Source organism: Tympanuchus pallidicinctus, unplaced genomic scaffold (assembly GCF_026119805.1).
Source record: "Tympanuchus pallidicinctus isolate F22 unplaced genomic scaffold, pur_lepc_1.0 scaffold33, whole genome shotgun sequence".
Classification (NCBI taxonomy): Eukaryota; Metazoa; Chordata; class Aves; order Galliformes; family Phasianidae; genus Tympanuchus; species Tympanuchus pallidicinctus.
In genome coordinates, this window is record NW_026294751.1 from 413,906 (window position 1) to 431,110 (window position 17,205).

General features: G+C 63.2%; 1 protein-coding gene across 15 annotated transcripts in view; it reads right to left on the bottom strand.

Annotated features, from left to right (window-relative positions):
• The window catches only part of MACF1 (microtubule actin crosslinking factor 1), a 112,610-nt gene that overhangs the window by 90,937 nt on the left and 4,468 nt on the right, over positions 1-17,205 (bottom strand). Inside the window, exon 1 of one of the 15 annotated variants that reach the window (XM_052698866.1) lies at positions 11,506-11,619. The exons of 13 other annotated variants lie outside the window; for them this stretch is intronic. In XM_052698866.1, coding sequence (XP_052554826.1) covers positions 11,506-11,557 — 52 coding nt within the window. In that variant the 5' untranslated portion in view covers positions 11,558-11,619. Of the gene's footprint in view, positions 1-1,614; positions 1,733-11,505; positions 11,620-17,205 lie in introns of those variants that run through there. One more of the 15 variants, XM_052698863.1, reaches the window with a different exon arrangement.

Sequence of the window (17,205 nt, forward strand, 5' to 3'; positions counted from 1 at the left end):
TCCCAGACTCACCCCCACGCAACCTGTTGCAGCCCCTCCCGCGCTTCCCGGTCTGTCCCTGCCCACCACTGACCCCCATCCCCATGGCTGCCGATGGCCATGGCACAGCAGTGACAGCGGGGCTGCAATCGGTGACCTTGGACCATCACTCCCTGTGCAGCGAGCAGCATCGGCTGCCAGCAGAGATCCTGCTGCCATCGGGCACCTGAAATCCTTCATCACGCGCCTGTGCCAACACCGGCCGGTGCTTTTCAGCACATTGGATGCTTCAGAGCTGCACAGACGTGCCACGCTTCTGTGTTGCTGCGTTCCCAAAGCAGGTGAGGCTGTGAGGAGACCCAAACCCAGCGAGTCTGGGCACAGCCCCAGCACCACTGCGGAGCTGCACTCTGGGAATGGAAGAACCGCCCTGCCCCACATCTGCCCCACATCTGCTCTCTGGTGCCCAGAAACAGAGGCATCAGATATAATGGGGTGAAGCGATACAATGGGGTGAAAAGCGTGTCCAGCAGCACAAGCTGTCCCAGCACACACAGGTGAGGGGCAGTGGGGTCCCACGTGGGCTCCCTGCAGCTCTGCTCCAGCAGCAGCTCAGCCCTGTGCTGTGGCACAGAGCACAGCTTGCAGGGACGTCTCTGAGCTGCGCACGCCATGAAAGCCGCTCTGTGCACTGCAGCACCCGGCCGGACGGGGTGAAGGAGGGTTTTGTTCCACAGACACATTTGGAAACAAACTTGAAACTGTGAAGCAACTCACTTGCACTTCAAACTCCTTCAAAACATGAAAATAAAGGGGATGCATTTTTTTAAACGTGGTTCTTCCAAGATGGGGAACATGCAGCAAACTGCCCGGAACGCGACGGATCCGAAACGTGCTGGCTGCCAATGTAAGCGCTGACATAATCCGTCACGACAGCCGAGTTAATCGCACAGCAGCGTTGTGAAACGGGGAGAGGAGACGGCCGTGACTCAGCCCGAGAGGAACGCAGCACAGAGACCTGCAGTGCAGAACCGTCCCACAAACGATGGCACGGGATGCGGGGTCAGCCGGGAGCGGGGATGCAGCACAGCTGGTTTGGGCACAAAGTGGGTGCACGATGAGCTCCGAGCTCGGGGGTGCTGGGTTGGAATGGAACTTAAAGCCCACCGGGCCACAAGTCCTGCCGCAGGTCGGGCTGGCAACAAGATTTATATCTGCCATGGAGGTCTGGGGGACAGGAAGCGCCTGCCACAAGTGTAAGGGGGGAAAGGAGAGCAGAAGGAGGGGAGGTCCTCGTGTTTTCTCATGGCCCCGGGGAGGGCTGGAGCCGCAGAAACCAGGAGGGGTGCGGGCAGGAGGCGGCCGGGACAGCGAGGGCACCGCTCAGCCCTCGTGAGCCCTGCGAGGAGCCGCGCCGGGAGCGCAGCAGTCCCTATTTTGGGAAACTGAGGCCGGGTGAGCGAGCAGCGAGCTGCTCTGCGGCACCGAGCGCCCGCCTGACGTCAGCAGAACGCAACCACGTGCGGGGTTCGCACCGACACAAAAAGCGGCGCCGGACCCCCCGCCCCGATGCCCCCCTGGGGCACCGCGCAGCCCCCGCGGCCCCACCGCTCCTCCGGGCCCCGCCGCCCCTACCTGCCCCGCTGCGGCTCCGCCAGTACAGCACGCCGGCGATGCCCAGGACGTGGCTCAGCACGAAGGCGGCGGGCGGCAGATAGGAGCCCTCCGGCAGCGGCATCGCGCATTACAGCCCGCCCGGCGCTGCCCGCGCGGCTCCCGCCTTCCTTCCGCCTTCCTTCCGCCCCAGCACGAGCCCGGCATCGCCGGCACTGCGGGCCGACGGAGGCAGAGCTGCAGGACGTCCTCCCGGGAACGGCACGGCACGGCACGGCGGCACGGGGCGGTGCGGAGCTCAGAACGGGGGCAGAGTTGAAGCGGAGCTCCGGGCCGGCGCCAACATCTTCCCCGCGCGGTCAAACTTTGGCCCCCCCTCCTCCTTCCATGGGAGAAACGTCATCTCCCGGATTTCCATTCCCGGCCCCGCCGGACGGCCGCGGCCCGGGAGCAGCAGCTGTGAGCGCGGGGCGGGGGGTGCGGGGCTGTGCGGGGCTGCGCGGGCTGGGCGCGGAGCTGAGCGGCAGCTCGGGGCACCCGGCCGCAGGAAATCCCCCAGCGTCGGGGGACGGCGAGCCGAGCGGGGCTGAGGCTTTGTGCGTTCCTCCTCCGCTTTACAGGAAGAGCAACAAAAGCTGCGTGGCGTCTCCCTGCGCTCCCGGAGCCGTTGCTCGATGCAGACGCAGCAGGGCAACAGGCGTGGAAGCGTGCATACAGCACGGCAACGCTTTCTTTTCCTGAAGCCCACGGGCTGTAGGAACGCGGGGCTTGAAGGAGGGCCACACTCACAGCAGACACCCTCACAAAGTTTCCCTTTGCACCTCCTAATGCTGAAGCCCAAGCAGGTGATGATGCCCTGTTATCCTCGCAGCTGCCGCTGGGGCACCGGGTGGGTGATGCTGCGCAGTCAATGAGCGGCCCCACCCGGCACATCTCAGCCCCACAGCGCACAGCCGTTGTGCTGCGGTTTTGCTTCTCACTGGGGCTGCAGAGCCCCAAATCCTGAGGTGAGTCAGAGCCGTCAGCCCAGCCCTGCTGTGACCCCAGCACACGGGTGTGAGCTGTGCCCCAACGCTCCGCAGCCCCCAGCAACCAACCCCTCCCCAGCACTTTGCTCTGCGGGCACACGGAAAGTTGTTCTGAATTCGAAGCGGGGTTTGCCCTTGTGGCGGCTTCCAAGAAGTGCTGAGATGAGAGCGGGAAGCCCCGCACCCCACAGGCCGGAAAGCTGCGAAACCGCAACCCAACAGCCACCAGCCTGGAGAGCACCACCAGCAAAACGCGATGGACCCAAAAACACGGCGAGGTTTTGCAAAAGCGAGCACAGCGCGGCTCTCAAATGCCACGGAGAAATCTCAGCCACAGCCACGTTCCTGCGGCGCTGCGGGCCGGCAGGAAGAGAAGCAGGCAGGGGCTGAGCGCTGCGGCAACGTGTCTGGCGGAGCCGTGGCCCAGCCCAACTTAAAAATATTCCAGCACTGCTCCCATCTGGAGCGATCTGCTTTCTGTTAAGGCAGGGGAAACGCAGCAGGAGTAATGACTGCCCAACAGTGCTCGCACGGCCACCATAAATAGCAAAGGGGCAATGCACCCCACGGCAGGAGCTGCAGGAGCTGCAGGAGCTGCAGGAGCTGCTCTCCCCTTCCTGCTCGCCCTGTCCCGTGCCCCAGCAGAAAGCACTGAGCACTTTGTGTTAGGAAAAGAGAAGTTTGGGGGTGACAGCATCACACCTGTGGCAAAACCATCGCCAGATAAGGGCCTGCAGGAAGTGCTTGGTGTCAGCAGCCATCAGATGCCCTCCCAGCAGAGGACTCAGAGCAGCCAACACCGCGGCTCAGCACTGCCCAGCAGCTGTGCTCAGAGTGGGCATCGCCGTGGGCCGAGACGTCGGGGTCACTGCAGCCCTGCAGTTCAGCACTGTGTGCTTCTTTCCGCTCAATTTAACATCATTTCCCCCTTTGCTTTTAATGCTCCTTTTAATGGCACAAGCTGTTCCTCGAAGCTATTCCTTGCTGCTGCAGGAAGCTGACAGCAGCTGTCGCTCACTCGGTCAGAGGAGCGGATGGCTGCTGAGGGCTTTGGGGTGCCTCTGCGATGCTCCAGGGGCCAGGGAGCCCCCCAGGCTCAGCCCCACATGATCAGGGCCCCGGCACAAGGCCACCCCCAGCCATGGAAACCGCCCCACACACAAACACCAGCAGCTAATTTTAGTTCCTTGCAAGGCGGCTTCTGCAGTTCTGACTGTCGCCTCGGCCCAAAAAGGAAACGGGTGGGGGGAGTGTGCATCTCCCAGCCCACCAGGAATCCGGGGCGGGGGGGGACCGGCCCCACTCCATGCCAATGCCCCCATTCTTTGGGATGCCCCGTGTGGCAGCTTGCAGCCCCATGGAATGACCAGAGCTCCAGCATCCCACAGCTCCTCACCAGCACTCCCATCCCAGACATCTGCAAAGCGTTGCCGAAAGGCTGAAAATAAGGCGACCCCCTTCCTCCCCCACAGCCCAACCCACTCAAGGAGAAAAATGTTTTCCAGAGGGTCCCCTTCTAGGGATGGACTTGATGCTGAGCAGAGAGGGCACAAAGCCACGGCCCAGTCTGTGCAGCCAGAGCTGAGTCACAGCTGGTGGGGGCTGTGCATCTGCTCGGGGCTGAGCCCCCCCGTGCTGTGCGCCTTCCTGGTGAGTAATGCTGCACAGCATGCAGCACTCCCGGCATCTCCTTATATGACTGAGGACGCTGCTGGCACAGCACCTCTGCATCCCGCAGCTCTCCAGCACCGCCCAAGGCCGCACCCCCAGCAATGGGACGAGAGATGCTGCGGGGACGATCCTCCATCCCTGGGTACAGCGGACCCCCGAGAGGCACCCGAAGCCACACCGCCTTCAGCCGGGGCTCACGTCCGGCAGCACGGCCCGGGCAGGCAGAGGTGGCAGCCAGGTGGCACTGTGGAAGCACTGAAGCACTCAGACCCGGGCGCTGCTGGGGCTGCAGAGGGAGCAGAGCGGGTGCAAAAACTGCGGGCACCTGGGCAGCACCCACGGGCCGGGGTCCCAACGAGCCCCTCCTGCAGCCCCCGGGTTTCTGCACCCCAGCCGGCCAAGCCCATGGAAATGCGCTCCATCTCTTGCAGCGGGTGGCACTGCATGGGGCAGCGGCTGCGGGCGCCGCAGGAGCTCCTCGTGCCTGCCAGGGCACAGACGTGGGACTGCAGTGCAAGCGCAGGCTTTCCTGCTGTGCTCTCTTTTCCCTTTCTGATTTATTTTTTTTTTTCCGCCTTTCTGGGAGTTCTGAGGGCAAATCTCGGTCATTTACGGCAGCGGCCCAGAACTGCCAGGGAGTGAAGGATTTTTGGACCGAGGAGCCGAGCCCCGCGGCCGGTTCCTGCTCAGTGCGGCAACGAGGAGCGCGCGGTGGCAGCTCCAAGCGGTGAACCGAAGGAGGAGCCGCCGTGCCCGCGCCGTGACCCACAGCTCCGCATCACATCTCCACACGCACACGAGGCACTCCGGAACGTAATCTGCTCAGCTCCGCATGACTGCACCCCTGCAGCCCCGGCAGCGCCGCGCGGCTCCGGAGCGGCTCGGCCGGGTTCCGGGGCTCCCGGAGGAGCTCGGCGCAGCGGCCTCAAGACGGCGTTAAACGCGGCCGCAGACAGACGCCGAGCGGCTGCAAGCACGGGCACGGCCCGGCGGGCGCAGAGCTCGCTCCACCCCGCCCTCGGCGCCGGAGCCATGGGAGAGGGAGCCCAGAACAAAGATGACGTTTCTTCTGATCTGGGCTGCTCAAAACAAGGCGGGACGGGCAGCCGCGGCTCCCGGCTCCTCCCGGCGCTGCCTCCGCTTTGAACGTCGCACCGCTACAGGTGAATCAGCGGCTGCTGCCTGTGCGGGCACAGCCTGCGCTCCGAACGTGCAGCGCTTCCTTCTCGCTTCCGTCAGCCTCACGTGGCCCCGCGCCGTGCCGAAGGACGGGGCTGAGAAACGCCTCCGGGCGAGCGGGAATCCCCTGGAGCGGCACCGCCCGCAGCCCGCAGCTCCGTGAGCTCCGGTGGGTGCCCGCAGCGCGAGGCCCCCGTGGGATGGGGAACGGCTTTAAACTTAAAGGGAGGAGATTTAAGGGAGATGTGGGGGGAAATCCTTTCCCCACAGGACGGGGGGTCGCTGAGCCGCCCCTCCCTGCAGCTGCCCGTGGCTGCGGATGGGCGCTGGGCAGCCCGTGCTGGGTGAGCGGCCCCTGGGTCAGAACCGGCTGATCTTTAGGGCCCCTTCCAACCCACCGTTCCGTGATGTGACTCCACGAGCTGTGTGTGCAGCTAACAGAAGGCTTTCCTCGGCCCGGGGCTGCCCAGCGCCAGGCCATGACCGCGTCCTCCAACCCACAGCCGCACGGACGGAGCACCATGAGTCAATGTTTAACCACGGCACAGGGCTCCACTCCGCCAAAGGTCAGCGGGACGCAGCAAGGCAGCGGCACAGATAAGGGGGAAGCTTCCAGCCCCACCATCAGCAGCAAAATCTGAGCTCCAAGGAACTTGGAAAAGGAAGTGTTGATGATAAGAGTGAGATGTTCCCCTTTCCAGCAGACGTCTGGGCACCAAAGCCATAATCGCAGCTTAAAAAAAGACTTCCCTTCCCAACATGGGCTGCCGGGACAACAGCGCACAGGGAACGGCCGTGGCAGCGCAGGGCAGTGATGGAGGCACGGCTGAAGCAAACGTCGCTCCTGCTGGCGCTCATTCTGCAAAGCAAACAGCAGAGCTGCACTGCCACCTGCTCACAACTTAATCATTCCCCAGGAGCGAGGCTCGCCATTAACCCTTGGGTTGGGGCCTCATGCCCAGGGCCCCACGGAGCTGAAATGACTCAGGAGTGGAACATTTTCTTCTGTATCCATGGTGAGCTGCGCCCAGCTTCCCGCAGCCCCTCACCCAGAGCAGGAACAGGAGCAGCCAGCACCACGCACAGCCTGGCCTGTCCTTTGTGGGTAGTTTTTGGTGTCCCAGATCCAGCAGCTTCCCACAAGGGCTGACAAGCTGCCAGCACCATGTCTCCACAGCCTTGAGCACAGCACACTCCCCTCCAGGGGACCCCAAAACAATGTGGGGAACGCCCTCCAGAGACAGCTGAGACAGAGCCCAGCAGGGACAACACAGGCGGTGCGGGCTGGACGCACAGAGCAGCACTCCATGCACATGGGTAGGGTGGCATCTCCTGCAGAACCAATCCGACTCAGCACTGCACAAAGCCAAGCACTGTGGCACAGGGGATGCTGGGGACGCTCAGTCCCATCGCTCCTTCCTTTGCATTAACAACCTCCATCCGCCCGCCTCCTGCCAGCACCCCCGGCAGACTGCTGGGGCCGTCGGCTTTCTGCTGACACAGAGCTTCGGGCATTATTTCATCGCTTCCCACTTCTGAGTGGCCTCCCCTGGTGTGTCATCGGGCGCTGGCAGCCGGCCGTGCCGCATGTGCTCACTGCACAGCGCTGCGAATCCTGCGGGGCCTCCGAGCACAGCCGCATGCAGGAGATGGGTTTGGTGCTGGGCGAGGTGTGAGGACGGGGACAGGGTGTGCAGAGGGGAGCGGCGGCCTCCAGGAGCCATGCACAGCCGGCCCGGCCGCACGCCCACGGCACGCACGCGTTTGCCCGCCTTCCCAGAGGCCTGTGCCGACACGGCGAGGTGGCAGCGTTCCCAGCATGGGGGAGGACGAGGAAGCCGATGCCATCTCCAGGTCCCTCCCTTAGCCCTGCGGCCACGGGGACAGCACACCTCCGCGGAGCCGAGCCGCCGTCGGGTAAACAGCAGCTCCCGAATTCCCAGCACGCCCCGCTGTCACCTCGGCGTGAAAACAAGCCCACGGCGCAGCTCCGAACCGGACTGCATGGCATCCTGCACTGCTGTGCTGCAGGGCTGGAGCTGTGCCCGGGATGGACAGACAGACAGCCCCAGTAGGACGGACAAACGCCGACACGACGCAGCCAGCCCCAGCAGAGCTCGGGGCCGCTCAAGGCCAAGCTCTGCACTTCCCACAGCAGCTTAGGAAGCAGGAAAGCCGGCGGGGGGGAGAGGCTGGCTGAGTCAAAACCCTTTTTCTGCCGGCTAACAAAAGGCCTGGTGTCTCTGCAAACAGCCTTGTTATTCTAGCTCGAGTTGAAGGCCTCTTGGCAGCAGAGGAAATAGGAAAACGTTGGGCGAGTGGGATCTATCCACGCTTTGTCCAAGGCGTGCAGGCCAGCCGTGTGTTTACACAGGGCACAGCCCACGCACGGCCCCTCCGGCCCCACAGCCCTCCCAGCGACAGCCACGCGTCACAGCACAGAGAAGTGGGGAACTGCAGGGTCACCACGTCACCCCAAACCACCAGGCTGCCCCGGGCACAGGGCCTGGAACTCGGGATATGGGGCGTGCAGAGCTCCATCTGAAAATCGAGGTCAAAGAGAGCCCAGCGACGGATTCTCTCGCTTTCCCCTATAAATAGAGGGCAGGCAGACAACCTCCAGCCCTGATCTCATTAGATCTCCCAACTAAGCAGCGTGAAACCTGATTAGCACCGAGGGGGTGGGTGGGCACACGGCAATGCCAGCACGGCGTGGCTGCACAGGACAGCCAGAGCCCCCGTCCTGCTGAGCCGCCCACAGCAGAGCCCTGCTGTCCCGTGGAGCCGCAGGATGTTGTTGGAGCCGCTTCCCAGAGGAAGGCCAACAACCTGCGGTGCACGCGGGCAGATGGGGGCAGGATGGGGACGAGCTCAGGGTGCATCCGCTCCGTGCGGCGCAGGCAGCCGGCTGGGGCTGCACGCAGAAATGGCCCCACTGCAGCTGCTGTGCCAGATCCTCACCAGATCCTCACCAAGAGAGGAATTCAGGATTAGAGGAACAGCGGCGGGGGCCTGACACCTCTGTTCCCTGCTCTCCCACGGAGAAATTTAATCCCCGTTAAAGAATACGTGAAATAATGCAGTCGCTATCGTTTCTTGAGCGGCTCTGTTAAAGCACAGCACCGCAGGCAGCTGCCAGCTCCCATCGGCCCAGCCCCCCCCCGTGATGCTCTTAACAGGGCCGGTGGGACCCATCCGCAGCACACAGCACCTGCGGCCCTCCGAGGTGCGGGTGGGAATGCCGTTTGCTCCCAGGATGCCCTCAGCACCCCGCAGCAGCCCCAGCCTGCCCGGCCCCCGCCCTGAGTGCAGATGGCGGCCTGGATCTCTTATCAGAGCCGGCCACCTTGAGCCCGGGGAAGCCATCACATGATGGGACAAAAGCAAACGGCGACGGGGGGACAAGGCGCAGGCAGGGCTCACTCCATTTCCCACACCTCCCCTGGGCTGCCACGCTGCGCCCAAGAAACACTGAAACGCTCCTCTTTCACAACAGAAACCCACCGGGTCGGCCTGAGCACCGCTTCCCAGGACAGCAGCAGTGCCCGGCGTTGGCATTCACAGGGACGGATGGGTGCAGCCCTTCCAGCGGCTGCTGGAGACTCCTTTCCACACTCCAGCGCCCGCCCGCCCTTCGACTTCGGGGTTTGAGCACAGTTGGGACGCATGGAGTGTATCAGAACTGCAGCCATAACAGGTGACATCAATGGCCCAGGACATCACTGTGCAAAGGCAGCCAGCAATAACCTGGCAGTTCAGCTCAGCTGCAGCACTGCTACACTGTGGGACCACAGTTCCCAGTGCCCGGTGTGCTGTGTGTGTGGGGTCGGGCACTGGCAGGAGCTCCAGCAGCAGAGACTGAAGGATGCAGAGCACTGCTGCTCCCTCGCAGGCCACTGCCAGCGGCTCTGGCAGCAGCAGCCCTGCAGACAGAGGCCACGCACACGCCTGGGAGGCTGCAGGGACAAGCAGAGGTCCACGCGAGGATGCTTTGCCACAGGGAAAATCTGAGCCCGGCTCCCTCAGGGAAAGCACGTGGCAATGACAAGGTCAGATGCAGCGGGGAGATTAGCCTGAGTGCACAGAGAAGGCCAAAAAGATGCTGGATTTTATCTGGCTTCCAAGTAAACAACAAACTTCTGAGAAAGCGAAACCGGCTGCCGTCACACCACCATGGATAAAATTAACCCAGCAATAAATTTGTAATCAAATGGGCTTCCTGAGCCGAGCCCAGGGCTCTCGTCACCTTGGGGCCGTGACAGTCTGCTGCCCCAGGAAACCCGAGACAGGAAGCTTCCAGGGACGACCTACATTATCTCCTCCGCTCCCAAAACGACCCACAGCCCCACAGCAGCTGAGGAGAACCCCCCTGCCCTCCCATCCAGCACCCTAAACCCAGGGGAAGCGGAGCTGAGGGCAGCACCCCGAGGGCTGGGGCGGGGGGGATCAGGTCCCCAGCACTCTGCAGGACAGCATCCTTTGTCCCCAGCACAAGGCTGGGAGCTGGCAGCACCACGCAGGCGGCCATGGGGGGGGGGGGGGGGGGGGGGGAGGAGGGGGCGGGAGCCCGCTGGGACTTGGCACTGCTGCTGGCACCGCGCCGGGGGTCAGGGGACTGTACTTGCACACAGCCATTTACATATGAAACGGCCCCAGCTCCAATATCCGCTGCTGCCTCCACCTCCCTGGGGAGATGAATAGAGATGGGGGGAGATGGGAAAAGAAACCAAGCTGGCAATAAACCCTCGCTTCCCAGCAGCTTTGTGCAGCCCCGCTGCTCTGCTCGAGGGGAGCCTGGCCGGGCTGAGAGAGCACACTGAGCTCTGGCAAACACCAAGCATCACCACCGCGGGCACAACGCGGCCATCTCCCAGCAGCAGAGCCCGGCGCTAACAGCAGCAGGCGGCTGCAACAAAGGCAGCGCCGCTTCCCCGCTCGGATGGTGCGGAGGAGCCCGGAGGAGGCCGGCAGCTCCTCGGCCCGCACACAAAGGGGTCCCTCCGCACTCCCGGCCTCTCCAGCAGAGCGGCGGCTCCCGGCACACCGCGGCGACGTCACACTCCTCACACGTTGATCCCCGGTGCCAGCTGCAGCAGCGCTGGAACCATTTATGATGGACACCGCAGCAGCATAAGAAAGTGAATTGTATTACCCCCGGACACGATAACTCATGGCAGCTGTCAGGCACGGATTAACCCCTTGCAGCAGCCCCGCTGGGTGGGGAGACGGGCAGCCGGCCGGGGAACAACTCCCTTGGCTCCCTGCTAAATTAAACATGGGATTGATTCACCTCCTCGTGCAGCAGGATCGGCTGGTGCAGCCCAGCCGTACCCGGGGAGGGCTGCAAAGGGACGAGTCAACGCGGGGCCGTTCAGTGACAGGTGACGGCATCCCGGACGCTTCCTCCTTTCCCCAGCGCGGCGCCATTCGTTCGGCAGCAGATCCCAATACCTGCGTGCGGGTGTGCGAGGGGCTGGGAGCCCCCAGAGCAAAACGTGGGAATGGAAAACGAAAAAAGGGAATAAAAAAATAGAAAAAAAGCAAGGCACGGCCCCATCCTTAGAGCCCGTAAAAGCCGCATCCTTAGAGCCCGTCAAAAGGAGCCGATCACAGGGCAGAAAGGCAGCAGGAAGGGCTGCGTCACCAGCACACAGCGCGGTGCTCAAGGTGGAAGAGCTGCAGCGAGAGCAGAGCCACCGAGTGCCACCGCCCCACAGCACAGACACTTTGCTTATTGTTATTTGCAAGCCAGCTTGCCTTTCCCCTGCTCCTCGCAGGGCTGGGCTGCCCGGAGCCGCTCGCTTTGTGCCCAGATACGCCCCCAAATACCCAAAGAAAAGACAAAACAGGGAAGTGGAACGGAGCCACGGAAGCACGGCCTCTCCCAAGCGCTCCCCCAGCAGAGCCAGGCATCCCTCCACGTCCCGGGGGACATGGTTTCCCTCCAGATCCCACCCCGTGGGCAGCTCTCCAGGGTACCAAGGGGGACCCGGCTCAGCCCCACACACCGCCCCCCAGCCCTGGACGGCCGTACCTCTCAGGGTGCCGATGCCGCCCAGGAACCTCCTGTATTCATTCGAGTCCATTGTGCCGCCGGAGGCCCCGCGGCTCAGCAGGACGCACGGGGCTGGCGGCGTCCCGCAGCGCAGGGCTCGCCCCACCACCGCTGCCCTTTGGCCACCGCAGCCCAGCCCTGCGCTTCCTGATCTGAGGACCGCACCGAGACCTGCCCTGGATGAGGCCACCCCTCCCTTCTTGCAAATGAGCCGCACGCCCGGCCCCCACCACCTGCCCCGGCCGGGGGTCGCGGGATCGGGTGTCCTGTAGGTATTTCAGGCTGCGAACGGGGAGGTGGGGCAAAACCCCAAAAGCTGTGAGGACTGCAGGCAAGTCAACGGGAAAGGGACGTGCATTCAGTGCATCATGACACTCGGGGTGCTGCAAGACCCCACAGCACACCTCGTGCCCCAGCTCCGCATGCACCCCCTGGAGCCGCGTGCCACCCACGATGCTGTTGCAGAACCCAGAAGGAGAGCGCTTGTTTTGTTTCATAGGATCTGCTGGCAGCAGGAACCACCCCAGTGTGATGCAGGGGAAGGTGCCCACACACAGCGCCCGACCCACGGCGAGGGGCTGCACCGGGAGCAGCGCTGCCCAAGGAGTTGAGCAAGACCCACTGCACAGCCCTCCACGGAGATCCTACGGATGCAGCACCCCTGGGTGCTCGCACCACCCGCGGCCCCACGCAGAACCCCGGCACGGCCCTGCAGCCAGCAGCCCTGAGCGGATCCACGCTGCCCACACACACCCAGAACCGGTTGGCCCATCCAGGACCGCTGCAGGCAGACGCACGTCGGGTGCAGCACTTTCCTACCAGAACCCCGAAAGCCAGCTGGCGCTTCTGATCCCAACAGCTGCTGATCCACCAACCCAACAGCCAAAACTGCTCCCGAAACTCCAACGGGAAGCGCGGCTGGGCAGACGGAGGGTTTGGGTTGCAGCACGGCCCTGCACACCCAGGGCACGGTGACACCGGGTTCGGGTGCTGCAGCCTGGAAGGATGAACCGACCCGCAGCTGTGGGGATGGAGCCGACTCGTTAATTCTGCTGAGGGGAAGCAGAGCTGAGCGCTGATGAGCGGCCGCGTGGAACAGCGCGCAGACGGCCGGGAGCAAATCCAGCAGCTCCGCAGCACAGCGCTGCGCCGCGCACAGCCCGGGACCCCGGCTGCTGTTGGGCTGCATGAGGAGCAGAATGAAGTTGCTGCAAGAAGCCGAGCTGTCACCACTATAAATAGCACAATGGAATTTTCCTCTGGAAAAAAATAGAAGGAAAAAAAAAAACCCCAAAGAATCCCAAAAAGCTGCTTCTTGCTGACAATGGGGCTGTAAGAAGGGAAGTGGGAACACGGGGACAGAAAGCAGAGGCACAGCCACCAGCAGAGCTGTGCTGCCGGCGTGGGGACAGCAACCGTCCCTCCATCACCACTCTGCTCAGCGGTGGCCTCGCGCTACAGGGGGAACAAAGCCCAGGGATTGGGTGCAGAGCAGCTGCTGAGCATCCAGCTGTATTCACTTCTTTCCCGAGAAAGGGGAGAGGTGGGATGGCATCAGGCTGGTCACCCAACACAGCTCCAGCAAACCCCAAACCACGGGCACAGCACACGACACGGCAGTCGCCGCAGCCGATGCTCCAGTTCCCACCGCTGCCTGCAGAGCTGTCACCTTCACTTTGTCGCTTTGTCCCTCTGGGCAGTAAAGGCAAGAAGTGCCACGGATGCACTCAGCCCCGCCACCTGAACCCTGGCCCCACGGGGTGCTTTGGGGAGGAACAGAGCTCCCCTCCTCCCGCCCCGATGGGGTTAAGGCAGCGTGGCTCTGACGCCGGACCGCTCCCCAGCATCCCGGCTCCTCTCCCCTCGGGAACGCCAGGAATGCCCGGCCTGCAGAGCGCTGCAGCTGGCCGGAGCCGTGCGGCCATGGGGACAGGGCATGGAGGGAGCTCACAGCCCCGGCCCGAGGAATCCCAACCGCCCCAGCACAACAACTGCCTCGCAGCCGGAATCACAGGCATCCCGAGCAGCCATGGGGTGAGATGTCTGCACGTGCAGCGCATGGAGCTGCCTGCAAGGAGGGCGGTGCAGGGACGGCCACGTGCTCCCACGGCGCTGCCTGGGGGTGTCAGCATCACGGCTCGGCCTGCACAAATGGGAGCTGCTCCTCCAGAGGACTCGCGTAGCAAAGCTGCCCAAGGTCAGCCCTGCACAGCAGCCACACGTCTGGCCTCCTGCACAGAGAGCAGAAGCACTCCTGGAGCTGCAGTTTTCTGCAGGGACCTTTTGCCGGTTTCAGTGGAAGATAAACAAAAACAAACCAATAACAGAAGTTGCCCCTCTGGCTGACCTGGAGCTTGGCACAGGGGTGGGATGCAGAGTGCTGGGAGTTTGCCCTCCTGCCCCCACAGACAAACAGGTCCAGGGTCCTTGCCCCAGGAAAGCAGAGCAGGGGATAAGCACAGGGAGGCTGCAGAGCTGTGCCAGCACTGCTTGGAAGTGCTGCTTCATCAGCTGCCATCTTCCAGACCTGAGCTGAAGAGAGGAAAAACACGGCATAGGGAGAATGGGGTGTGCGCAGGGACATCAGTGGGACCATTACCAGGGGCAGAGCACACAGTGCTCACTGCAGGGCAGCCAACGGGAAATGAGAAATGGGAAAGAGGCATCTGGGCTTCATTCGGGGAGAAACAACCCGAAGGCTCAAATCATCACAGAGCCCCAGCCAGCAGCCCAGATTCTACGCATCCACATCACTGATAAACAGCAGAAATTATGGGGCAGATGGAATTCCTGGAGCTGCAGCACTGCCTCTGCAGGGACACAGCACACATGAGCCCCCTGTCCCACACCACACAGCGGCCCTGGGCCCGATTCCCTTTCAGCACCTCCCTGACAGCAGGGGGGTCCCAGCCCGTCCTCTGCCACAGATGCTGGGAACAGCTCATAACACACCCGAAGTCTCACCTCACCCCACCCGCAGCCAGACACCCAATGCCCGCAGCCCCTTGCCCACGGGAAGCCTGTGCTGCAGTTCCCCCACACTGCATGGGATCCATCCGCACGCACAAAACCCCACAACCCGGCTTGGAACGATGCTGCCCCAGCTCAGTAACACAAACATCCTCTGTGCCTTTGGGAGCAAGCACAGCTCTGCAGGGTTCCCCCGACCCAGAGCCGCCTGCGTGTCCCTGAGCCCTGGCTGCATGCCCAGTCCCCCAGACAAGCGAGGGCAGAGCTGAGACATCAGTTCTGGGCTTTCAGCGAGGAAGGAAGGAAGGAGAGGGAGGAGCTGGAGGCAGCACGCAGCAGGGATGCTGTGAGCGGGGATGCTGCAAGGCTGGCTGCTGGGGACATGGGACAAGGACACACAGCACAGTGCTGGGCACAGACTGGGTGCCCGTGGGGACAGCAGAGAGCAGCGCCCCGAGCAGCTCACAGAGCCACGGCAGCTCCCGGCCCCTCACCCACCAGCACCCAACACAGCTCCTCTGTGCCCGGAGCGCCCCGGGGTCGGCAGCCCGGTGGGACGAGCTGCGCTGTGTTTCACGTGGAGCCCACAGGGCAGGTCGGTGTGGCTCCAGGTCGGGACGTGCAGCGCAGGTGATGGCGGCGATCAGCCCTGTCATTACGGCACCGCTCCCCGTGCCGGGCGTTTCGTCACCGCGCTGTCATCGCACCCCCCGCCCCTCCTCGCCCTGCAGCACCGCTTGCCTCATCCTCCACTCCTCCATGGAAAACACAGCTGGGACTCAGCCCCGGCACGGAGCTCGGTGAGGTGAGGTGAGCCCACAGCCCTGCGGTGCCACCCGGCTCGGCCGCCGCTCCCCACTGAGCGGCACTGGGTGCACAGCTCCTTCCTGAGGATGCGATGGATTCAAGCTGACAGCGTCGGCTCAACCCCACACAACCAGAGCTGACTCGGTGCTGGAGGTCACAGATCACACCTGGGGCACCCAGATCAGAGCAGAGCCCACGGGAGCTCCTGCAGGAACAGGAGAAATTGCAAACCGCAGTCCCCGGCAGTCCAGGGTTTGTTTTAGGTGCCTATAAGGGGATTCATCACCCTTGGTATTCAAACAATGCCGTCAGAACACTTCCAGGAATCAGCAAGAAGAAAAAAATCCCTTTTATATGCTCCCCTCCGGGAGGTCGGAGCGCTCCAATGCTGAACTGAACTCAGCGACACAAAGGAGCGCAGGATGGGGCTGGCGGGCACCCAGCAGCTGGGCAGCAGCTCGGCGTCCCCATGGCAGGGAAGGAGAGGGCCGTGGCACAGCCCCACACAGCGCCGTGCCACCTAAGGAAGGAACAAAGAGGCCCCGCCGGCGGCTCTTGGGCCGCCCCAACGCACTGCTGAAATGAGATCAAAGCTCTCCGGCTCCAGGTACCACCAGCACTGCCTCTGTGCCAGCGGTGACCGCAGCTCTGCCGCCCACAGCGCCCGGCGCTTTGCTCTCTGAAGCACGTCGGCATTTTCCTGGAGGATGGCAGAGAGGAGCAGCGCCGCTCAGCACGGCGCCCGCAGCCACGGCCCCACGCAGGTGGAGCAGCTCCAGAGGCCTCACCGCGTCCCACAGAGACGATGACGGCACCGCGAAGGCAGCAGAACGCCAGGCAGGCGAGGCAGGGCGCGTCCCGCCATGGGGAACACAGCAGCCCCTGCTGTCCCACCACAGCCACGAGCGAAGCAGTGCTGCACAACACACCGGAGGCCCACAGGTCCGGCCCATGCACTGCGTCACCTTCTGACCCCCAGCTCCCCCTGTACCGGAGATGCCGCCGCTTCCCTCTGCCTCCCAAAAGCAGAGCCACTGGCCGGGGGCACCCATGCCACTTAAATTGTGCCGAGCCCTGTGCAGGGGGCAGCTCCTGAGAGGATGAGGAAGAAGCATTTCCTTCCACAGCACTGCCCGGCCCCGCCGGCTGCACAGCCCTCGTGCAGCTCACACTCATCATCGCTGAGGAATGATGTTTATCTTTGCAGGAAGGAATGGTAACGGCAGCTCAACGGCCACAGCTGCCACCCTTTTGCCTTCAAAGCTGCACACCGGCCCAGCAGGGCACAGGTGAGACCCAGAGACACCATCCAGCTGCCTCCCTCAGTGCAGAAAATCAGTGGGGAAAAGGAGCTCCAGCCATACAAGCAAGGCTCCAAGGAGCCCCAGCAGATCTGTGCCATGGTTCTCCCCTGCAATGCACAACGACTCCTTCAGCCCAATGTTATCCCCTCCCTAACAACAGGTCAGGCAGATGCAGTGACACCCATCCCCTGCTGTCCCAACCCCAATGCACCACAGCGAAGGGAGAGAAAGCAGGGAGGGTGAGGAGATGGAGTGGGAAATGACTGTGAGATGGACATGCTGACACTACAGCTCCGAAGTTCTACCCATGACCCCCCAAAACATGAATTATCTTGAAGGAAGGATTTCACCAGGATTGACTAGTTAATGTTCAAGCACTCTCAGCACAGTAATGCAACACCTTGTGCACCTGGGCAGACTGTGGCACCCCATGTGGTGTGGGGGCACGCTCTGGCAGTGATTTCCTGCAGGGCAAAGCATGGGGCCGGGACGTGTGATGGGAGCAGGGCTCAGCCCCATGCTGGGTACTCACAGGCAGACCCTCCTCCCTGCTCAGAGCCCTCCATGTCCACTGCAGCAGCACCTCCCAGGGGACAGA